At 35.3% G+C, this 20,957-nt stretch overlaps 1 protein-coding gene across 3 annotated transcripts in view; it reads right to left on the reverse strand.

The window, feature by feature from the left end:
• LOC145287841 (histone deacetylase 3-like) overlaps positions 1–20,957 on the reverse strand; it is a 653,483-nt gene that overhangs the window by 66,719 nt on the left and 565,807 nt on the right. For all 3 annotated transcript variants that reach the window (XM_080135715.1, XM_080135716.1, XM_080135714.1), the window contains 2 exons: positions 13,821–13,901; positions 6,337–6,410 (listed from right to left, as the gene is read on the reverse strand). In XM_080135715.1, the coding sequence (XP_079991841.1) occupies positions 6,337–6,410; positions 13,821–13,901 (155 nt within the window). The remainder of the gene's footprint in view (positions 1–6,336; positions 6,411–13,820; positions 13,902–20,957) is intronic.

The raw sequence follows: 20,957 nt of genomic DNA on the forward strand, positions 1-20,957 counted from the left end.
TAGGCCGTACAAGGATCCATGGCAAATGCCTTGTACAGCGCAGCTTTAATTGCGGTGACATCTCCCTTTTCGGCAGCACTGAGTTGCTGATATACACTCAAGGCACCCCCAGCCAATCTCAGGGGAATTACAGTGTGTACCCTTTTCACCTCACAAAGGTCGCACGTCAGCTCGACCCTTTCAACCCAGTCGACGATGGACGTGGACCCGTCAAACTCGGGTATGAGCTTTAAGTCAAATTTCGACTCGGTCATAGTCCTAGAGGCCAAATGGCCGAGATAGCTTGTAAGAAAAAAAATGTAAGGAAAAATTAAAGATGGCGCCCGACTCTCTCTTTAACACGGTAAGATATCCTCAACACGGCACAAGAAGCAACAGCCACACGATTCCCCAGCCAACTCAATCGTCACTCCCCACGTCTTTCCCCTCACTCGCTTTTATCGTCGTTCTAGGCCGGCTAAATTTGCATATTCCGAGAATTCGTGTGACTTTGCGAGACATCATACTTTACAAAAGACGGCGGTCGCCATCTTGGTCCCTCTTTTCTATTTTTGGTCGGTAACGCTGAGCTGGTCTCGAGGTAAGTCTTTTTCCCCTCATCCGTCTCTCCCACGTACCCACACAACACGCAAACACGCGGGCGCTTATCTCCTGGATGCACGTTACAGTTAACAGAATAATAATTTCTTAATTCCCTTTGATAATGACAAGTGTCACATCTAAGGGCAGAATTCACAAAGCATTTTTTTTTCTGGACGCAGTTTTCTTACACGGTTATCGCGTATTACGCAGTTTCCGAATTATCCAATGAGAGAAAACTGGTTATTTTCCATCGGGCGTTTTTGGTTGATCGGGGAGGAGTTAGAATTATTCTTGGATTGAGGGAGGTGGCCACTTTTTTGTCATCAGTCAAATTATCCAATGAGAGAAAATCAGACGATTTGGTTATTGAGCATTCTGATTGGTCGGGAAGGAATTGGTAATTGTCGCCCCGCCCAGTGCTCTACTATATAAAGACCAAGAAAGTCAGAATTAAAACAGATTCAGATTTAGAATTAGCAGAGAGAATCCAGCCACCTCACCTCTCCTCTCTCTCTCCCCCCTCGCCTATTGCCCGATAACTAAAAAGGGTTAAGTTAATAGACTTGTGAATTCCAGCAAGTGGAAGCCCCACTTAGAAGTTTAAATGCTTGCTTACAAATTCATACTCCATATATACATATGTTTGTATATATTGCTTTTATGGTTTTCTTTTAATACATTTTATATAACCCAATCTCCGGAGTCTTCGTTATTCAAAATTCTTTGATGTGCTGATGTTTTCATTATTATTTTTTTTACTTGTGAAACTGCTTCCGTCAACGAGCACCCGGTATCTCCAAAGACGAAATCTCTAGACGATCACAGAAGATCCGGCCTTGTGGACATTGCAGCAAAGACGATTCCACCAACGCACTGAAGTGACGCTACGTACCGGCGCGGTTTCCTTATTACTTCTTCCATTTCATTATCTGGGTTTGTACAAGTATCAGTGTCCAGATGTTTCGATTGATCAAGATAAGGCCTCTCTGACCGCCTGTTTAGCCCAGGTAAGGGACAAAGTGGTATGTTGGGAAGTGAGGGGTGTTAAACCCTGACCTCCAAGTCCTTCAACCACCATGACCCCATTCTAAGCATCACAAGTCATCATTAACAACCAACAGGTGACTCCATGGAGGGTCTCTGCAGGGGGGCAGTCAGCATATTCTGATGCAGGGCTCTATATTGCGAGTGAAACAGTCGCATTTGCGAGTGATTTTTCAAAGTGGCAACTAGAAATAATGAAATACTTATCTTTTGGCGATTGTGTTTCTTTCACTGACAATCTTCCAAAGCTCACTATTGAGTGAAAAATATCTTTTCAACTTTTTTTTTTTTTTTTTTTAATAAACGAACAAAGTTAAATTATTTAAACAATAAAAGTTTAATAGAACAATGTACTCTTTTTTTTTAGCGAAGGTTGTTTAAAAAAACATCTGAAGAAATCAGAATGTTTATATCTTCAAGTATCAACATAAACTTTGTAGTATATTTAGAATTACACTTATTTAAAAATATACAGAAATATCTTTATGATGTTACAGAACTAAGATGTTATATTCTTAAAATCATTTGGGTTTGGCTAGTAACTTTTCTATTTGGCTAGTAAACGAAAATATTTAGTTGTTAAAGGTCAACTAAAGATAAATTTGTTCGTAGAGCCCTATGATGCTCCATTGACAGGACCACCATGTTTCTGTCCCCAGACATATGTCAGTACCCATGGGCAATAGGTTGCTACATTTGAGCAGTTGTTGAATATCTGGGTTAGATGTACTGATTATCACCTGACAGGAATGAGGCATACTTGATACCAACATTTGGTCTGAAGAAACAAGGCATGACTGTTGAAAATAAAATAATTGTTAATTGATTCAAGGCCACCTGCAACAGTTAGCTGCAGACAGAAATACAAAGATGCTAAAAAAAATGCAAAATCCCAGAATAGACGTTTGCAGGTGGATGCGTGGGTGTCATCAACAAGTGGTGTCCTGCCTGGTACAGGCATTGATGGCTATGATGATAACTTGCCATCTATCTCTTTCTTGACGCATTCATGTTGTTTATCATTTTTGATGTTGCCCAGATATTCAGACTGTCAATGTACGTTTCTCGCTGTCATCCTCTGCTTCTTCTACCCACAATCCTTCCTGTCAAATTAATCTGTTCTTTTCCGTTTTTTCTGTAGATATGGCCCAGGAATCTCATTTATCTTTTATATACTATTCTTATTAGAGATTTTTCTGTGTTTACCATTTCTAAGACCTCTTGATTTGTTTCCTTTTCTGTCTAGGATATCTTCAAAATTCTCCTCAGGAACCAAGTTTTAGTTGCCTCTAGTCTATTCCCGTGCTGTTGGTGATTGTCCAGCACTCACAACCATATAATAGAACAGACCGTACATACGTTCGGACTCTGAATATTCTGTTTTTTTGTTTTTTTTTTATATTTCTGTTTGTCATGATTGATGACAATCTCTTAAAGGCAACTCTGGCTGTGGCTATACAACTTTGTATTTCAGTAGTGCACCTTTTATCAGATGTGATCCAGTAGCCTAGATATTTGAATTTATCAACTTGTTTAACTGGTACATTGCGACGTTGGAGCTTGGGTGTTCTTGGATACTGTCGTGCTTACCGTTTTCAAAATGTTTAAAGCAAGTTCTTTACTTTCACTTACTTCCACCACAACATCCAGCATGTGTTAGAAAATCTCTTAACACAATGTCGTCTGCAGACTTTAGACGGTTAATGTTATGTCCATCCAAATTTATTCATTTGATATCCTCAATTTCTCTCAGTATGTTTTCGCTATAGAGGTTGAAAAGACCTGGTGACAAAACACACCCTTGGCGGACTCCTCTTCTTATTAATGTTTCTTCACTGTGTTTTCCATCCATTCTAACTGTTGCTTTTGTCTCCAATAGAGGTTGTTCAGAATTCTAAGGTCTTTTCCATGAATGTCTAGTTTATTGAACATTTTGAATAGGTCTTCATGTCTTACTTTATCAAATGCTTTTGAGAAATCTATAAAACACAGGTAGGTCTTTCTGCATCTTTATACATCTTTCTGTCAGCATTGTCATTATGAATATGACATTTGTTGTTTCCTTGTCTGTGACAAATCCAAATTGTACTTCTGATATTTCATATCGTATTTTGTTTTGCAGTCTCATTATTAGTATTTTCAGTAGGAGATTCAATATATGGCTCACTAGGCTAATCATTCTGACATTCACAGTCGGTTGTTCCAGGTTTCTTGGGGAGTGTGATGAATATGGAGATAAACATATACGCGGGCATCTTTCCAATGTCATAAATGCTATTGAGAAGAACAGATAGCTTATTAACGCCTATTTTATCAAGTACTTCATACGTTTTCACTGGTATAGAGTCTGGTCTAACAGCCTTTCCTTTATTCATTTCTCTGATGGCATTTTCAACTTCTACCTCTAAGATTTGTGGTCCTTCTATCGGTTTGGTAATCTCGGTTTGATTTTTTCTGTCGTCATAAAGAGGTCTTCAATATATTTTGCCCATCTCTTCAGTATGCCTGTTTTATCCATCAGGACATTCCCATATTTTGATTTATACAGCCACTATGAGAAGATGATTTCTTGCCTGTGATGCCATTGATTTTGCTGTGCATGTACTTACTATTATTTTTTTGTCTCTTAATTTCCTCACATTGCTCATTAAGCCAGGCCTCTTTTGCCTCACCAGACATCTTTATTTCTTTCTATGGATTTATACTTGATGAGGCCATCCTTTGCTTTTCGTCTACTGTTCAATTTTGTCAAGAATTTCTTGTCATTCATTTCTTAGGTTTTAGATGGATGCTCTATTATATCACCTCCTTGATGAGATTCTTCAGCTGTTCCAATTGGCTTTCTCCATTGGTGACTGCCTCCAAGGCTGAAAATCTGTTGTTAACTACCTTTGAAAAACTATGCACTGTCCGTCTTTAACAGTTTGAAATAATTTGGTTGATGTTTTGTCTTTTTAAGGATTTTCAACTTCAAGTTGAATGTGCACACAACAGGGATATATTGCAGTCTGCTCTTAGCGTAGATTTTGATGATTTGATTGCATTTCGGAAGCAGAATTGGATCAGAATGTAATCGATCTGGTTGCACTGTCATCCATGCCCACTTTCTTCTTGGATGATTCTCATACCATGTATTTGTTGCAATATTTCCCATACACCATTCCACCAATCGTTCTCCCCTTTCATTAATTTCACCAAGTCTGAGCCAACAATATTTCTAATTCTATTTCCTCCAAGATTGGCATTAAAATCGCCCATTATAATCTTGACATCGGATGATGTCTGGTGCAGGCTTTTTACGTTACATTCACATTGCTATCTTTTTTGGTTTTTGTTGGAGAATAGTTTGATGATGCTCAAGTGTCAACTGTCTATAATGGTAACCCTTACCAAGTGAGGTGCTCTGATTTAGAAGTCTATTCACACTGTTTATCGAATAACGAGTTTGATGTATTTTCATAGCCTTCTTTACAGTGGTACAGACAGTAGGTTGCAGTTTCTTTCTGTCCAAGCAGTGCCCATACTGGGCAATTATCTTGACCATTGTACCCAGAGATACAATGGTCAGCAGAACAAAATAGAAAACCATGAACACAATTATTTCTGTTTACTTTCGTATTACATCAGTCATCTGCTTTCCATGACCTCACGTTATCCTGATCTGGGGCTGAAGTGGGTTTTTGACTTTGCCCAAGAGTCTCTCAAAAACTAGTGGAGGAAAGGAGGTATTTAACTTTTCCTTTCACAGTAGTGCAATCCCGCTACTCATAATATTTGTTTAACTGAACGAAATTAAATCAAATAACCAAGGAGATAAGTACAGTCAAAGGCAATATAAATGCAATAATATAAAAAAATTTTTTTTCAGTTTCCTTTTTTTTTTTATAAATAAACTTTAGATGTTATTTTTTCTGCTTTTATAAATACTGAAACATTAAAAATATATTCAAAATTGAGCACGCAACGACCAATGAACAATTAATGAATGTTGGATCTTTTTGAAATGAAGGATTTATTTTCTTTTTTTTTATAAATAAACTTTACTTTTTGTTGTTGATTTCTTCAAAAAAGTTAATTCAATAACAAATTGAACAAAATTAAAACAAACTTTTTTTTTTTTTTTTACCTTCTGCCATTTGTATTTAAAAAAAAAAATTTAAAAAAAAACAATACTTGCAATTTCCAACCGGCAATCTGCAAAGTTAATAATCCAATAACAAATTGAACAAAATAAAAACAAACTTTATTTTTTACCTTATGCTGCTTGTTGTTGTTGTATTTTTGAAAATAGCGATGCTTACGATTTACAATTGGCAATCCGCAAAGTTAAGAATCCAATAAAAAATTAAACAAAATAAATAATATCAATCTTAAATTAAGATAAACAGTTGACTGGTATTTGAGAAAATCATTGTGCACCCTCCTTCACTCGTTTACCTCCACTGACAAATATATATCATACTTTTATGTATCAGTGTTGTCATTCTTTTAAGCATGGCAGAATGTCATATCATCGATATCTTTCAAACTATAAAGAATAACATCACCACAGGCAAACCATTACCAATTCTGTTCAATCTGAAAAGGTATCATACAACATCTAATTAATGAGAGATTTTATAATTTCACCTTGAACTAGGAGATGCAAAATATTCAGGATGTGTGGACAGAACCATAATAAATTAGAAATTATAATATTTAAATACTCACTTGTAAAACAACACATGTTGGACGATAGCTTTCCATAACAGCTTGTATTACTGGTTTGAAAACTTGCATATATGCTAAAAAAAAAAAAGTTTTGATAAACTATAATATATAGAGTGAATGATTGTAAGATAATTTTGAGTAAAGAATTCTTTTTCTATCAAAATATTATTTCTAAATATAAAATATGCTTAACAATATGAATTTGACATTTTCAGTCTAACAAACATGAAACAAAAAACAAATATACATATATATATATATATATATATATATATATATATATATATATATATATGCATACATACATACAGCATAATCACATACACAAACCAATCCTTGCCAGATCACCTAGGTAATGATTGTCCACTACCATATGGGTGATGATTTGAGAATGCTAGGCACTGTAGGTAACGCAACTTTTAGAAATTTCAAGGTTGATATCTAAGGTCACATTTAATACACTAGGAGAAATACATCTTTGGTCATTATCTTAAAAAAGGAACACATTAATGTAAAATCTGAAGTCTATTGTGTGCATTGTCTAGTGGCAAACATTGCATCAACTGAGAATAGCAACGATACAAAAACTGTGGATTATTCTAGGCAAAGTATACAATGCTATAAACATATATATATATATATATATATATATATATATATATATATATATTAGTGAAGGGACGATTTCAAAATGTTTCCCTGCTTCCGATACAATTACCGAATCTGTTCTAAATTCCAATATGAGTACCGATTCGGATTCTTTTACAGTTTCTCAATATTGAATTAGAGATTTATTGCTTGAAAAAAAGTTGTTTAATTACTGTAAAACCCCATGTAATGTTCATACTTATTTTTGCAAAAAGTAAAATGCACACTGGGGTAGTGGCGAGGTTTTGTATATTACATGAGTAAATTTCCCTAAATACTTTTCTCAAATGTTTTCTTTGTAATTTATAGAAATTTGTGAGACACACAAATTTATATTTCTTTTAAAAACAAACCTGGTTTACAAGGTTCATTCATGTTATTTGAAATTTTCATGATGAAAAATAGTTGAAATCAGAAATGAGGCTCAAATTTTCCCAATTCTGATAGTGATTCTGACATCCTCAAAAGTTCTGATTTTTCCAAGTCTCTGTTCCAACACTAATATATATATATATATATATATATATATATATATATATATATATATATATATATATATATATATATATATATTACACAAACATGTACATAAATAAATATATATATATATATATATATATATATATATTAACATTACAAGCGTATGCTGTATTTTCTTGGACATCGGCAATATTACATACAAGTCATATCTTTTTTATTTTTGGTCAATTTTTAAAAGAATTACATTGATGAAAAGAGAATTAAATAAGCATTCCAATGATGTTAATTTTTTTTTTCTTTTATGCGTTCAACGTTAGAACTTTTTTTTTCTTAACAAAAAAATGTAAATTAAATATTTTCACATACGACTGTAACGCCTGTTATACTATAAGTAGATAGGCACTCGACCAAGTTATCCGGAAGTAGAAATCTTCTTTCACTCTAGAAAGATATATGCCAGCTACCAGTTGACAAAATGAGAACGGAGTCTTCTAGCGCAACAACGTTAAGTATTTTTTTTTTTTTTTAAACTAATCCTAAATGTTTTTTGTTTATGTTAGATTGTTTTTAAACGTGTTTGTTTCGTGTTTTATTTGTGTATTTTGTCTGTATTATCCGCCCCCCTCATTCTACAAAGTTAAACAATAAAAAAAAAAACAAAATGCCGGCAACTAACGATAAAAAAAAAAAAAATGCCGGAAATTATTCTAATAGAATAGATAATGTTAGGACTTTATTTAAGTAGTATACTTAATACATACTTTTACTGCAAGCTTATGTTCAAGTACATTCGAAATATAATACAGTGCAAAGAAACAGTTACTCATGAAAACGAACCTCCTAAATTAAAACCTTGAATAATTATCTAAACTCGAATGTAAAGTAATATTAAGCCGACTTTAGAAATTAATAATAGTTAATTATTGGATTTTAATTAATTTATAAGATGAAACTCTAATGATTTAAACTCGATAGATAACGACACTTCCACCCATTAATATGGGGCGACATTATCATCAAAAGTGTCCTGAATTGTTAACTAAGCACCGGACTTACTACTTAGATATAGATAAGTCACTTGTCCCCCCCCCACTTTTTTTTTTTTTTTTTAATGGAGAGTAGATAATACAGTGGATGTGTTATCGGCAGCTCCAGTAACTCTCGCTTCTCCTATTTTGTCATTCAGTCCTCATTCAATGAGTGATTTTTCTGACAAAGGGTGAAGAAAAAGCTGCTTAAAGGTCGGTAGTACTTGGTGACCAGTAGTCTGAGATGTCGGAAATTTTTCTGTCTCTGTCTGTCCTTGTGGCCATGTCACTAGTAAGGGTGCTGGAGGTAAACGTTTGTCTGGGCTGACGTTATCCGCCTGATAGTCAGGGACCCGAACCTTGGATTAACCACTAAGGAGGCTGTCCTATCAGCAGGCGCAAAGTACTGGGACTGCTGTATTGCCATTTGGTGAGTGGATCTGGACCATGCAGTAGTCTCTGGTGGGGCCTCTCGATGCCATACTAGTGGGTAATTGTTACGGCTTTACCTTTTCGTGTGCTACAAAAAAAAAAAAAAATTTCCTGTCTTTTTCTCTCTTACTTTCCCTCTCTGTACTGCTCTAACCAAGTATGCCGACCTATTCCACAAATCCCCAAACCTCAACATGAAATATATCCAGAATAAAAACTCGATTAAACCTAGAACCCCATCTTTCAATGTAGACCCCTACTACCAGGTCTCCTTCTCCAACATCAGGGGTCTACGTTCCAACCTTCCAGAGGTTGAAACCCAATTACAGGAGACGAAACCGGACATATTATTTCTAAGTGAAACTGGAATAGGACCGACCACTACCCTAGACGAGTTCATAATTAACGGATACTCAAATTTAACAGCTAAATCTGACCCCCAAGATCGCCATGGGCATAGAATATGTGCCTACATTAAGGATGGCTTCCGTGTGGCAGGGATATCTCTAGAGAAGATCCTAATTTACCCTATATGTGCTTCAGGGTTGCACTTGCTAACACCACTGCATTTATATTTGCCCTCTATAGGCCCCACAACAGCGGAGTTACTATCTTTAAGAGCATATCTGAGAAAATTGACCACATACTGTCTTCACATCCCTCGGCTAACATCCACATATGTGGTGATTTCAACGTCCATAATGTGGAATGGCTGACCCATTCAAATAAGACAGATGACGAGGGAAGGTTTTGTCCTGATTTTGCCATTGCTTATGACCTCACTCAGATTGTTCGCGAACCCACCCGTGTGCCCGATACATCCGGTCAATATGCAAGCCTCTTAGACCTTTTTCTCTCAACTTCCCCTGAGCTATGTTCATGTTCTTTTCATTCTCCTCTAGGATCCTCCGACCACTCCGTCGTATCAGTTAAGATAAAAACGAAATGTAAGAAGCCCCCAGACGTACTTCTCCACCGTACTGTATACCGATACTCTATGGCTGACTGGGATAGCTTCCGTACATGCATATCTGATTTACCTCTGCACTCCATGTTTAAAAAGGATGTGTCCTCTATAGTATCAGATCTGACCGAATGGTTAATTGTAGGCATAGACCAATTCATACCATCTAAAAAATTTCAACAAAAACCTAACAGCCAACCATGGTTCTCCCCAGAATGTGCTGCTGTTATCGCGCACAGAAATCACTTTTTCCATAGCTACCAACGTAATAGATGCACTGAAACTAAAGCTGCTTTCAGGTCTGCCAGCAACCACTGTAAAAGAGTAATCAAAAATGCAAGAGAGCTATATGCCCAGTCTGTTAAATCCAAGGTAGCTGATCAGCGGCTTGGATCCCACCAGTTTTGGTAAATAACAAATAAAATCCTGAACAGAAGTGTGCGTTCTATACCAACCATTATCAATGGACCAGAGGTCATCTCGTCAGCGTCAGACAAGGCCAAACTATTTGCAAAGAACTTTGCAGCTAATTCTACCCTATGCGACGAAGGCCATCAACTCCCCATATTTCCTCCTATAACACAGAACACGCTAGGTAACATACAAATATCCGTGCAGGAGGTCGCCAAACTAATAAAGAACATAGATTCCAGTAAAGCAACTGGCCCTGATGGCATCCCAATTATAGTGTTAAAAAAGCTTCAACCAGAACTTGCTCCCATACTTACGAAACTAGTTAAGCGCTGCCTTAAGGAAAAGTGCTTTCCGACTCCCTGGAAGACCTCTTCAGTTTGCCCTATATTTAAGAATTCAGGTGATAAGTCATCTCCCTCTCAATACAGACCTATAAGTCTCCTGTGTGTTATGAGTAAGTTGCTGGAATCCATATTAAATGAGAAATAGTCAACCACCTCAGCAGGAATAACCTTCTTAGTGACACACAATATGGTTTCCGCTCTGCAAGATCTACCGCAGATCTGCTGACGGTTATATCCCACAGGATAAGTGAATCTCTTGATAAAGGCTTCCTTTCTAGGGCAATTGCTCTTGACATATCAAAGGCCTTTGACAAAGTATGGCATAAGGGTCTACTTCACAAGATTTCCAGCTTCGGTATAACGGGAAATGTTTTCTCAATCATCAAATCATTTCTCTCCGATAGGCTCATAAGAGTAGTGGTCGATGGACAAAAATCGGAGGTCTGCAATATAAATGCTGGAGTCCACCAGGGGTCAATCCTGGGCCCAACTCTCTTCCTGATCTACATCAATGATCTCCCTAAACACATACTTAAATCATTCATTGACATCTATGCTGATGACACAACCATCTACGGCAACACATCAAAGGCTGTAAATGACAAAGTTCTCTCTGATTCTCTCTCCTCTGATCTCGAGCGCGTGGTTCAGTGGGGGAAGATGTGGCTGGTTACCTTTAATGCATCCAAAACCAAACTCCTATCCTTACATCATCAACGCTCTGATCCCCAGCTGGCATCAATTGTGATGGATGGCTCTCATCTGAGTGAGGCTCCGTGTTTTGACAAGCTTCTGGGTTTGACCTTTACTCCTGATCTGAAATGGAACACGTACATCAAGTCTGTTGCCAAGGTCGCTGGAAAGATGGTGGGATCCTTCTACCGCTCGAGAAGATATCTCACTACTGATGCAATTCTCTATCTATATAAAAGCCAAGTACGTCCAAGGATGGAATACTGTTGCCATATCTGGGCAGGAGCTGCTAAAAACAGCCTATCCTGCCTTGACAGAGTACAAAATAGACTTCGTGGCTTAGTGGGGGATGCCCTTTTCTCTACCCTGCAACCTCTCTCCCACAGAAGAGACGTTGCGAGCCTGTCCTTGTTTTATCGTTATTTCCATGGCAGATGCTCGTCTGAACTCATATCTCTGGTCCCCCCCTCGCCAATCTTTCACGAAAAACACCCGTCTAGCTGAATCCACTGTGAAAAATTTCCCCCACTCTATATCTGTGCCTAAATCAAAACGCGGATTCCATGAACAAAGCTTCTTTCTTAGAACTGCACGCCTGTGGAACTCTGTTCCGTCTGCCTGCTTCCCTCCGGACTACAACTTGGATGTCTTCAAGTCCAATGTTAACAAATTCCTAATAAACCGCCCCCTTAAGTAAACACTTCAGCAAATCTCCTCACTAACTTAATGTACTTGCAATAACCCTTATCCCTGAGTGGCTTCCGGGCCTTGATAAGTGGTGATCACTGTGTGGAAAAAAAAAAAAAAAAAAAAAAAAAAAAAAAAAAAAAAACACACACACACACACATAATGGGGGGGGGGGGGGGCGGACTCGTGAGATTTATTTCCCATAGAAAAAAAAATAGTTAACCGTGCTAAAACGTTAGAATGCTTCTAAAATTTAAGATTATTGTACAGTAAATTTTTATTTTTGTTGTACATTTTTTACCAAGTTCTTCGGTGTATTCATATGTAATTGCATGAAAAGGGAGAATGACATTTTGGGAAGACAGGTGGCAGGTATTAATGACATTTTGGGAAGACAGGTGGCAGTTTCTACAATAATATCAAATAAATCCTGCAATATATTAATTTCTCTAATAGTCCTAGTTTCAGTTTTTTATACATAAAATGCATTACAATTCAACTTTTAGTTATCTAATTTTACTTTTTTTTAATGGATACATAGAATTTTTATGGAATCGCAACATATGTGCATTTACTGCAGATTAGTTTGAAACCATTAATTTCTGGAGATTTTCAGTATTGCACACGGATTCCTTGCAAAAAAAAGTACACTTATATAGCAATTTTATTACTTTATCTTTTTTTCTGATAATGTGGTGCAAAATTTTGACAAAAGAGTGAAAAATATCTACATGTGGAAGACACAAAAATCATAAATTCCTTATTTTTAGTCAGATTTTAAAATTAAAAAAAAAAAATTATTCTTAGATCATCAAGTTTAATTGCAAAAAAATTGAAATTGTTTAAAATATCTCAATGATGGCATTATATATGCCATCATTGAGATATTTTAAACAATTTCAATTTTTTTTCATGTGTATTGCTATCTTACTAATAATTGCATAGTTACTACACTGTAAAAAAGTGAACTGTGCACAAAGTCTTCTAATATATACTCAGCAACAGTTTGGATCTGTAGATAGTCAATGAAATCTAAAATTAAGTAGATTAAAATTATACATAAAATATCTCACATTGGAAAATAATTGGCAATCAACAAAGTAGTATAAGGAATTGTTTCCTTCTATCCTCATACAAACTTTCATTTATATTTGACTAGCCTGGGTACCTGGCATTCTCCGGGTGTTTAGAGGGGTGTGTTGAACAAAAAAAAAAAAATAGTGAAGGCAGAAAAGAAAGTGAAGGCGTGTGTAAAGGTGTTGGTTGAGCAAAACAGGAAAATTGCAAGCGCAAAAAAAAAGTAGTAGTAGGCAGGCTCAAACCCATACCGCGAAGGAGGAAAAGAAAGCGAGAAAAAAACAAAAAAAACATGATGCATTAGCTGTTGTGCCCATCGCCAAATTGGAAGTGACATAGGTTTAAATTAAGGCTAGACACTTGAAAAGAAGGGATGGCTTTTGAAAATATTGGCGAAAAAAGCGACCCCTCCCTGTAGAAAAGTGTCCAGTGAAAAAATTAATGTTTTTTGGACAATTTTTTTATATTTGTCGTCTAAAGGGTCGAGCTTCAAAATGATACCAATCGTGTGAAAATCTGTGAAAAGTTTTAGGCAGACACTCATACATACATTTAAACAGACAGGTGAGATTTATATTCTAGAAGAAGATTTGTGTAGACAAACAATATAGAAATAAACAAAATTTCTTCCATTCAGTATTTGAAAGCAAAGTATAATCAATCTAAAAATGTCAAACATTTGTAAAGATAAAAACCATTTTTAAAAATGTACTCACTCTGATCATCAATACCTTCTTTCAAAGGTACATTTACTGAATAATATCTTCCACTTTCTGCCCCTGATTCATACATGTCACCTATAATTACAAAAATGGAAGGAAAAGAAATTACTACAAAAAAACAAAATTTCTCCTAACCACCTCAAATTTTATACTGCTATTGATATATTGACACAGAAAATAAAATAGATTGTAGTGAATGGAAAAATAATCTAAAATAGAGATAAATTTCATGGCCCTCCACTAATTTCCCAATCTGATGGATCATGCATATCCCCTCAATTTGTTAACCTGCCTCAGCATGTGTGCATCTTAGAAATTTAATATAGAATGATCTACCATTTCAGAGCCATTCTAGCTGTTTAGGACAGTTAACCAAAAACATTTTTAAATGTTTGCTACAGGTGATAAATTCTATGCATTTTTTTTTTCTAGGGAAAGGTCATGTTAAACAGTTATTAAAAAAAGAATAAATAATTATTTACCCTACCTCCAACCCTAGGTCCAAATGACAAGCCTACCCCTCCTTTAAAAAAGAAAAAATTTCTTTAATTCTACCAACCAACCCTAGGTTCAAGTGACAATTCCCATCAAGAAAAAAATTGTAAAACCACATTTAATCTATCCACCAAAAAAAAAAAAAAAAAAAAAAATGCACATTATCTCCAGCAAAAAAAAATATGTTTAAACTTGGTTGTCCTAAAATGGATATTCATTTTAGGTCAAATTCATATACGAAACTGATCCCCACCTTGATATTTCAAAATAATTGTATTTTTTCTTTAAGTTTTTCACACACAATAGCTAAAAAAAGAAAAATCTCATTGAGGCTCTCAGCGGCTAGTGAATGATGGAATCCTTTTATTTCTATACTGAAAATATCAGCTGGTGTTTTAACTTAATTTTCACAAATGCCTTATTTTAACAGAACTTAATGAATTTAAAAATTCATTAAGTTCTGTTAAAATAAGGCATTTGTGAAAAAGAATGAGCAAAGGATTTTGTGTTAAAAAAAAAAGTTTAAAGCATTCAAAACAGGTTCAGTTTAAAGAAGAAAAGAATCAAAAACAAACATTAAAAAGGTGTATGTGGATGTGGGACAGGAAGTAATTCTTTGATAAAACAACTTTCCTATCTTCCTTACACACCATAAACCGTTTTAAGAAAGAAATAGGAAAAAGATAAAATAAAACTAGACAGAGGAGAAAAAGAAGAAAAGAGGAAGAAAGATAAAGTATGAAAAAAAGAAATAAAATCGAGATGATAGAAATCAGCAAGAACCAATGATAATGCAAATTCACTTGTTAAGATTATCGAAAGAGATGGACAGTACTGAAAATCAGATTCCAGGGAACATCAGAAATTATTCCCAAAGAGAAATTTTTGATGATGGCCTGTGTGAAAACTAGCGAGTAATAATTAGGATAGCAAATTGGTAGATTAACACCCTCAGCTAATTCACCACTCCAAAATGAAATTTTACTCTTTAGTACGTGTGAACATATTGAAAAACTCCCATCCATAGCCTTGAATCCCTGGAGGGGCATAGGCCATCTACAACTTTGTAGATGCTTTTGTAGCAAGGAGTTCTTTTTACAGAGTGAGGGTGCTGGCCCCATGCCCAACCTTCCCAGAAGGTACATACAGTCTAGCCTTTCCAAATGGTCACCCATCTGGTACTGGCCGGGCTCAACGTTGCTTAACTTTGGTGATCTGGTGGGAACCGGTGTGTCAAACGTGATTGTGCCATACATTGAAAAACTTGCTGGGGGAAAAATTTTTTTTTTAGAATCTTCAATGGGAGATAAGTTTTCTATATAAAGTTAAATTTAAATGATTTTCGGATCATTGTAATTTTTAGGGACATTCACTTAATTTTTTCCACTAGCCCTAAGAAAGATCATAAACCCATGCATAATCCCTTAAAAAAGCTGCCCCCTTCAACACAAAGAAATGAACGCATAGAATTTATCTTTCACTGAAAAAATTTTTCTTTGGGTTAACTGCAGAAATAGGAGTTCATTTTACGTTTCAGTTTTTATTTTATTTTTAAACATTTTTTCATACTTATGTGTTTTTACAATTTTTCATACTTATGTGGTTTTACAATTTTTTTCTTGATGGGAATTGTCACTTGAACACGTGCTTACAGATTTTTTTTGTGCACGACGATGCATCAAAATTCTTATGTTTATAAGCGCTTGTCAGTATTTCTAACGACTCTAGCATAAAAAGTTTTTATCCATTTTTTCATTCTTATGAAATTGTCAATGCTCGTTTCCTTTCGTTTTGTTTTGTTAGTCATTATAAACTGTACCCTAACACCAAAACTTTATCAAGGTAGGTAGAAGAAACTTGCCTTTGGTTAGATTTATTTATTATATATTTGTTTTTATGGCCACTTTTTGATACCTCTGTGGATAATAAAACAAATATAATAAAAGTTATTCTTTAATTTAACTGGATAAGTGGTTTATTTAAAAGCATGGTCAGTGGCGGTTATTCTTTTTTAAATAATTTATTTTTTTAAATATTATTTTGCTTTTCATAATTAAAACTTATGTTTTCTAAATGATAACAAAAATAAAATGAATACTTTGTAAGTTAGTTGACGAACACGTGTTTACAGATTTTTTTTGTGCACGACGATGCATCAAAATTCTTATGTTTATAAGCGCTTGTCAGTATTTCTAACGACTCTAGCATAAAAAGTTTTTATCCAGTTCTTTTAAAATTTTAGGACAAAAGAAATTAATATTTTTACTATTAAATATCATTTGAACAGAGTTTCTATCTTTTCTTATCCTTGTTTTACAAAGCGTTAACTTTGAGATGTTTTATTTGCGACTCAAAAACCAAGAATAACAACAACAAAACAAGGTTCATTGTGGGTTATTCTTTTTCAAATTCATCTTTTTTTAAAATATTCTTTTCTTGTACATAATTAAAAACTTACTTTCTAAATAATAATAAAAAAAAAAAAATGAATTAACATTATAAATTGATTTTTTTTTTAGGTAATTGTTATTTTATCAACTTGCATGAAAAGAGCTATGTAAAAGATGCTTAAAATCGTTTGAATTGTGCAAATATCATCAGTAGTTCAAAAGTTATGAGAATTTTAAGTGCCAAAATTTAGGCTTTTCTGGACATTTCTCTTTAGAAAGAGTGGGCTAAATTATGGACCTCAACATTTGAAGAAATTTTGTAATTTCGCCACCATTTATTTATTTTTCAAGCTATTCCCATGAAACTTGGCACTCATGTAAAATTGTGTGCTCTTTCTGATTATGCAGTCAAATCTGATGTATCTCTTTAACATAAGCCATCTATATATATATATATATATATATATATATATATATATAAAAGCGAAAATGTGTGTATGTATGTATGTTCGCTTTTTGTGTAAGTCCAAGAAAGGATTTTTTTTCGTCAGCTTCTCGAGGCTGTCGCTCATTTTTAAAACTTTTTATATGCTGTCTAAATGATAATATCTCCGACTATACCACGGGGGTCGCCTGTATATTTAATTTGTCTGACTTTGAAATATTAAGTATTCGACATTTTGGGATTGCCACATGTTTGCTTTAATTTTTCGGTATAAAAAAGCGAAACTCGATTAGAATCACTGGCCTGTGGTCACTAAAAAGCGATGTAATGTTTGGTCAATGTCGGCTTACCGTCGTCATATCAGACGGTTGCTTTCATTTTGAGACTAGATACTCTCCTAATAAACGGGGGGAGCTGTTTTTCCCCAAAGTTAGGTAAAAACAAACAAATCGGGTTATTGAACTCATTAAAAACTGTCCCACAGAAAATGTTCACTGTTGAATAGCTATTACTTACGTCGTCGTCGTCGTAATGCTTGCACAAAATGTTAACTCTACGACTTCCACTTAAAGTGCGGACACCTGTCAATTCTCTTCTTAATTAAATAAATTCAAACTTCTTTCAGTAACTCTTTCTTGCTGGCCGAGTGGTTAACGTGTCATATTTTTTTCACATTTTATTTTCCAACTTCGTCTCAGGGCTTTGGGTTTGATTCTACCCATTACCAAAACTTTTTTTATTCCCCGTGTTTCTTTTTGATTTAAGAGCACACACACCTCGAAACACCTGGGCAACGCCAGGTACCCCTGCTAGTCTATAAATATAAAAGCGAAAATGTGTGTATGTATGTTCGCTTTTTGTGCATGTCTGTAAAAGGCTTTTTTCTGAGAAGCGATTGGTCGGCTCACAACGTCTTAAAACTTTTTATATCACATCTAAATCATAATATCTACGAGTTAACAATGGAGGTCGCCTGTCTATTTAATTTGCTTGACTTTGAAAAGATAAATATTCAATATTTTTCACTCGCCACATGTGGATTAGGCATTTTTGTATAATAAAAGCGACACTAATTCTGGCGGTATTGTTCCTGTCGCGATCGCCGGAAATGTCCGATCAGCTTTGATCAATGTGGAGTTTTTCCTTATATCAGACAATTGCTATTCAATTTGGACAATACCCTTTTTATAGGGAGCTGGTTTCCCCCCAACATCTTGGGGAAACAATAATAAAAAAAAAATTATAAAAGCGTTCCCGCAGTAAATAAAATACTACCCCGCAGTCAAAGTTGACCTCATTCAGTAATTAAAAACAGGCACCTGCTAATTCTAAATTCTTAAATAAATTCAAACATGTTTCCGTTAGTGTTTCGTGGTGGCCTACTAGTTAACGTCACACGTTTTTTTTCACACTTTAATTACCAACTTTGCCTCAAGGGGTCGGGTTCGATCCTTCATACTTACCTAACAAAATTTTTTTTTATTTTACTCCCCCCCCCCCGACACAAACACCAAGGTGTTTTGATTTACCCAAAACCACACACATTTCCAAACACCCGGGCAATGCCCCCCCCCGGTAGTGAATTATAAATTAAGATGTACAAATTTCAATCTTTTTTTTTAAACTGGCACTTAGTATCATAGAGTGGGTGTCTATTCATGAACAAAACTATTTAAGTATAGCTTTATTGAGAATAAGCATTTTTCTGCCTCCTCACCAAAGGAGAGCTTAATCTGAGGTGTACCCATTGAATGCCTAAAGAGCATTCATGGCCGGTATTTATTACTCCCCTCAAAGAAAAAAAAAAAAAAAAAATGAGTAGATATGAATTAATCTCAGAAATAAATCGAAGAAAATTTTTCATATAGATTTTGGATTTCTGTAAAAGACGGAAATTCCCAAAGTTGACCAAAACTTGCACGTTGATGACCAGTCCAATTCTCAATTTTGTAAATCCTCTTTATCTGGCCCAAAATATACCCCTATTTTCTGAGATGCAACCATAAATCGTACTCTACATTAATCCTCGATGTAGCTTTCACAGTACCGGGTAATTCCATCTCAAATCATCCAGACCATGACACCCTTACCTCTCAGATTTTTTCCAAACTTTCACCATATGTTGGTATCATAAAAACTAGGGAATTCTGAAAATTTGAGCTTTTAACTCTAAGCGGTTCTGGAAATATCGCAATTTTGGTATTTTACGTATATTGAGTCGAGGCGCAAATTCGTGAAATTATGAAATTACGTTTTTGGGCATAAATCAATTTCTAGACTAGGTAGAACCTTGAAAATTTGCATGCATTTCCACATAAGGAATCCAAAAATCACATTTAAAACCTCTGAAAATGAACTTTTTCTCAGTTATTGAACTTTTAAGCCCAGATTTGGGTATTGGTCTAAAGCGACCCAAAAAAACATGTGGCACTATTGGAAATTGAATTTTTTTTGTTTCTGACCATCCTTGATAGTCTGAACTTAAATTCCTCCAGAAAGGTGTTTGGTTCTTTCCTTGTTAGCTCACAAGTGAACCTCAAAGATGGGGACTGTGACGTAATCAATGACTTGGATTACGTAATTAATTAAAGATCGAAATATTTAATTTCGGGCCAACGAGAAATGTATTGTTTTGTTATTTTATTTCATCACCAAGGCAAATGAACATAGTTTCAAGAGAGAGAGAAAAAGAAAGTATAGGAAAAAAGAGGGAGAGGCTAAACCTAAAAAGAGAGAGAAAGAGGCAGTGAGTATAGGAAAGAAGGAGAGAGAGGTGAGAAAAGTCTTTTGACACGCAAGCTAGCGAGATGACCGGGTCATTTGACTAGAAACCCATCGACCCGTGCGGGTTGTTAGGCAACGAAGATAAAGGAAAGAAAGGTGCTAAGAAAGATACTGAGAAGAGGGAGAGAAAGAGAGAGAGAGAAACAAAGAAAAAAAAGAGAAGAGGCCGTTTTGGTACAACAGTCGCCATTGGCCGTGCTGCCAGACGGATGTGCGAAAGTCCAACCCCAGCGACAGAGGCAGCGATGTGGTCGAGATAAGAGGTATTGTTCCCCCCCCTCCCGTCAACAGCGAAAGGAGATGACGCCTAAGAGAAACTTCACCAACAGCGAAAGAAACGAAGTAATGCCTGGGAGAAATTCCATACCAACAGCAAAAGGAGATAATGCCTGGAAGAAACTTCATACCAACGGCGAAAGGATGCGACGTTGACGGTGATAAGCAGCAAACTTTACAAATGTGTGTTTTAATCCGGAGGGACGGATATTAAAGACATTTTGACCAACCGCTTGGAACAAAAAGAAAGAAAAGATAAAAAGAAAAAAAAGAGTAAACTCAGTAAGTCATCTCCGTGAATATTTCCCTCTTTCATATATTAAGACATTGAATTCATTTTGCCATCATTTGTTTGCACTAAAGATACACTTTTTGTTTTGATATATTTCTCGTTGGCATCCTCGAATAGTAAGCAAAAATATCCCTCCCTGTCTTTATAATTTGTTTTCTTTTTATTTTCACTTAATTGCATTATTCTTCTCCTACCATAGTTAGTCATTGTTTTATAATAAAATTTAATTTTGAAAATATTACCGTTGCATGTCGTGTTTTCTGTTATTCTCATATGCTGTTTGTTGTCTATTGTTTATTTCTGGTTTTGAAAGAAACTCCCCATATTTTTATTTCAGCAAGGTGTACCTAACCCAGGGCCTACATATTTTAATGTACATTGTATTTCATGAATGCCTTATTATTATTATTTTTATTACGAACTCACGAATGTGTTGTTATTATTGTCTA

This window comes from Euprymna scolopes, chromosome 11 (assembly GCF_053919585.1).
Source record: "Euprymna scolopes isolate OS-2025 chromosome 11, ASM5391958v1, whole genome shotgun sequence".
In the NCBI taxonomy this organism is placed as follows: Eukaryota; Metazoa; Mollusca; class Cephalopoda; order Sepiida; family Sepiolidae; genus Euprymna; species Euprymna scolopes.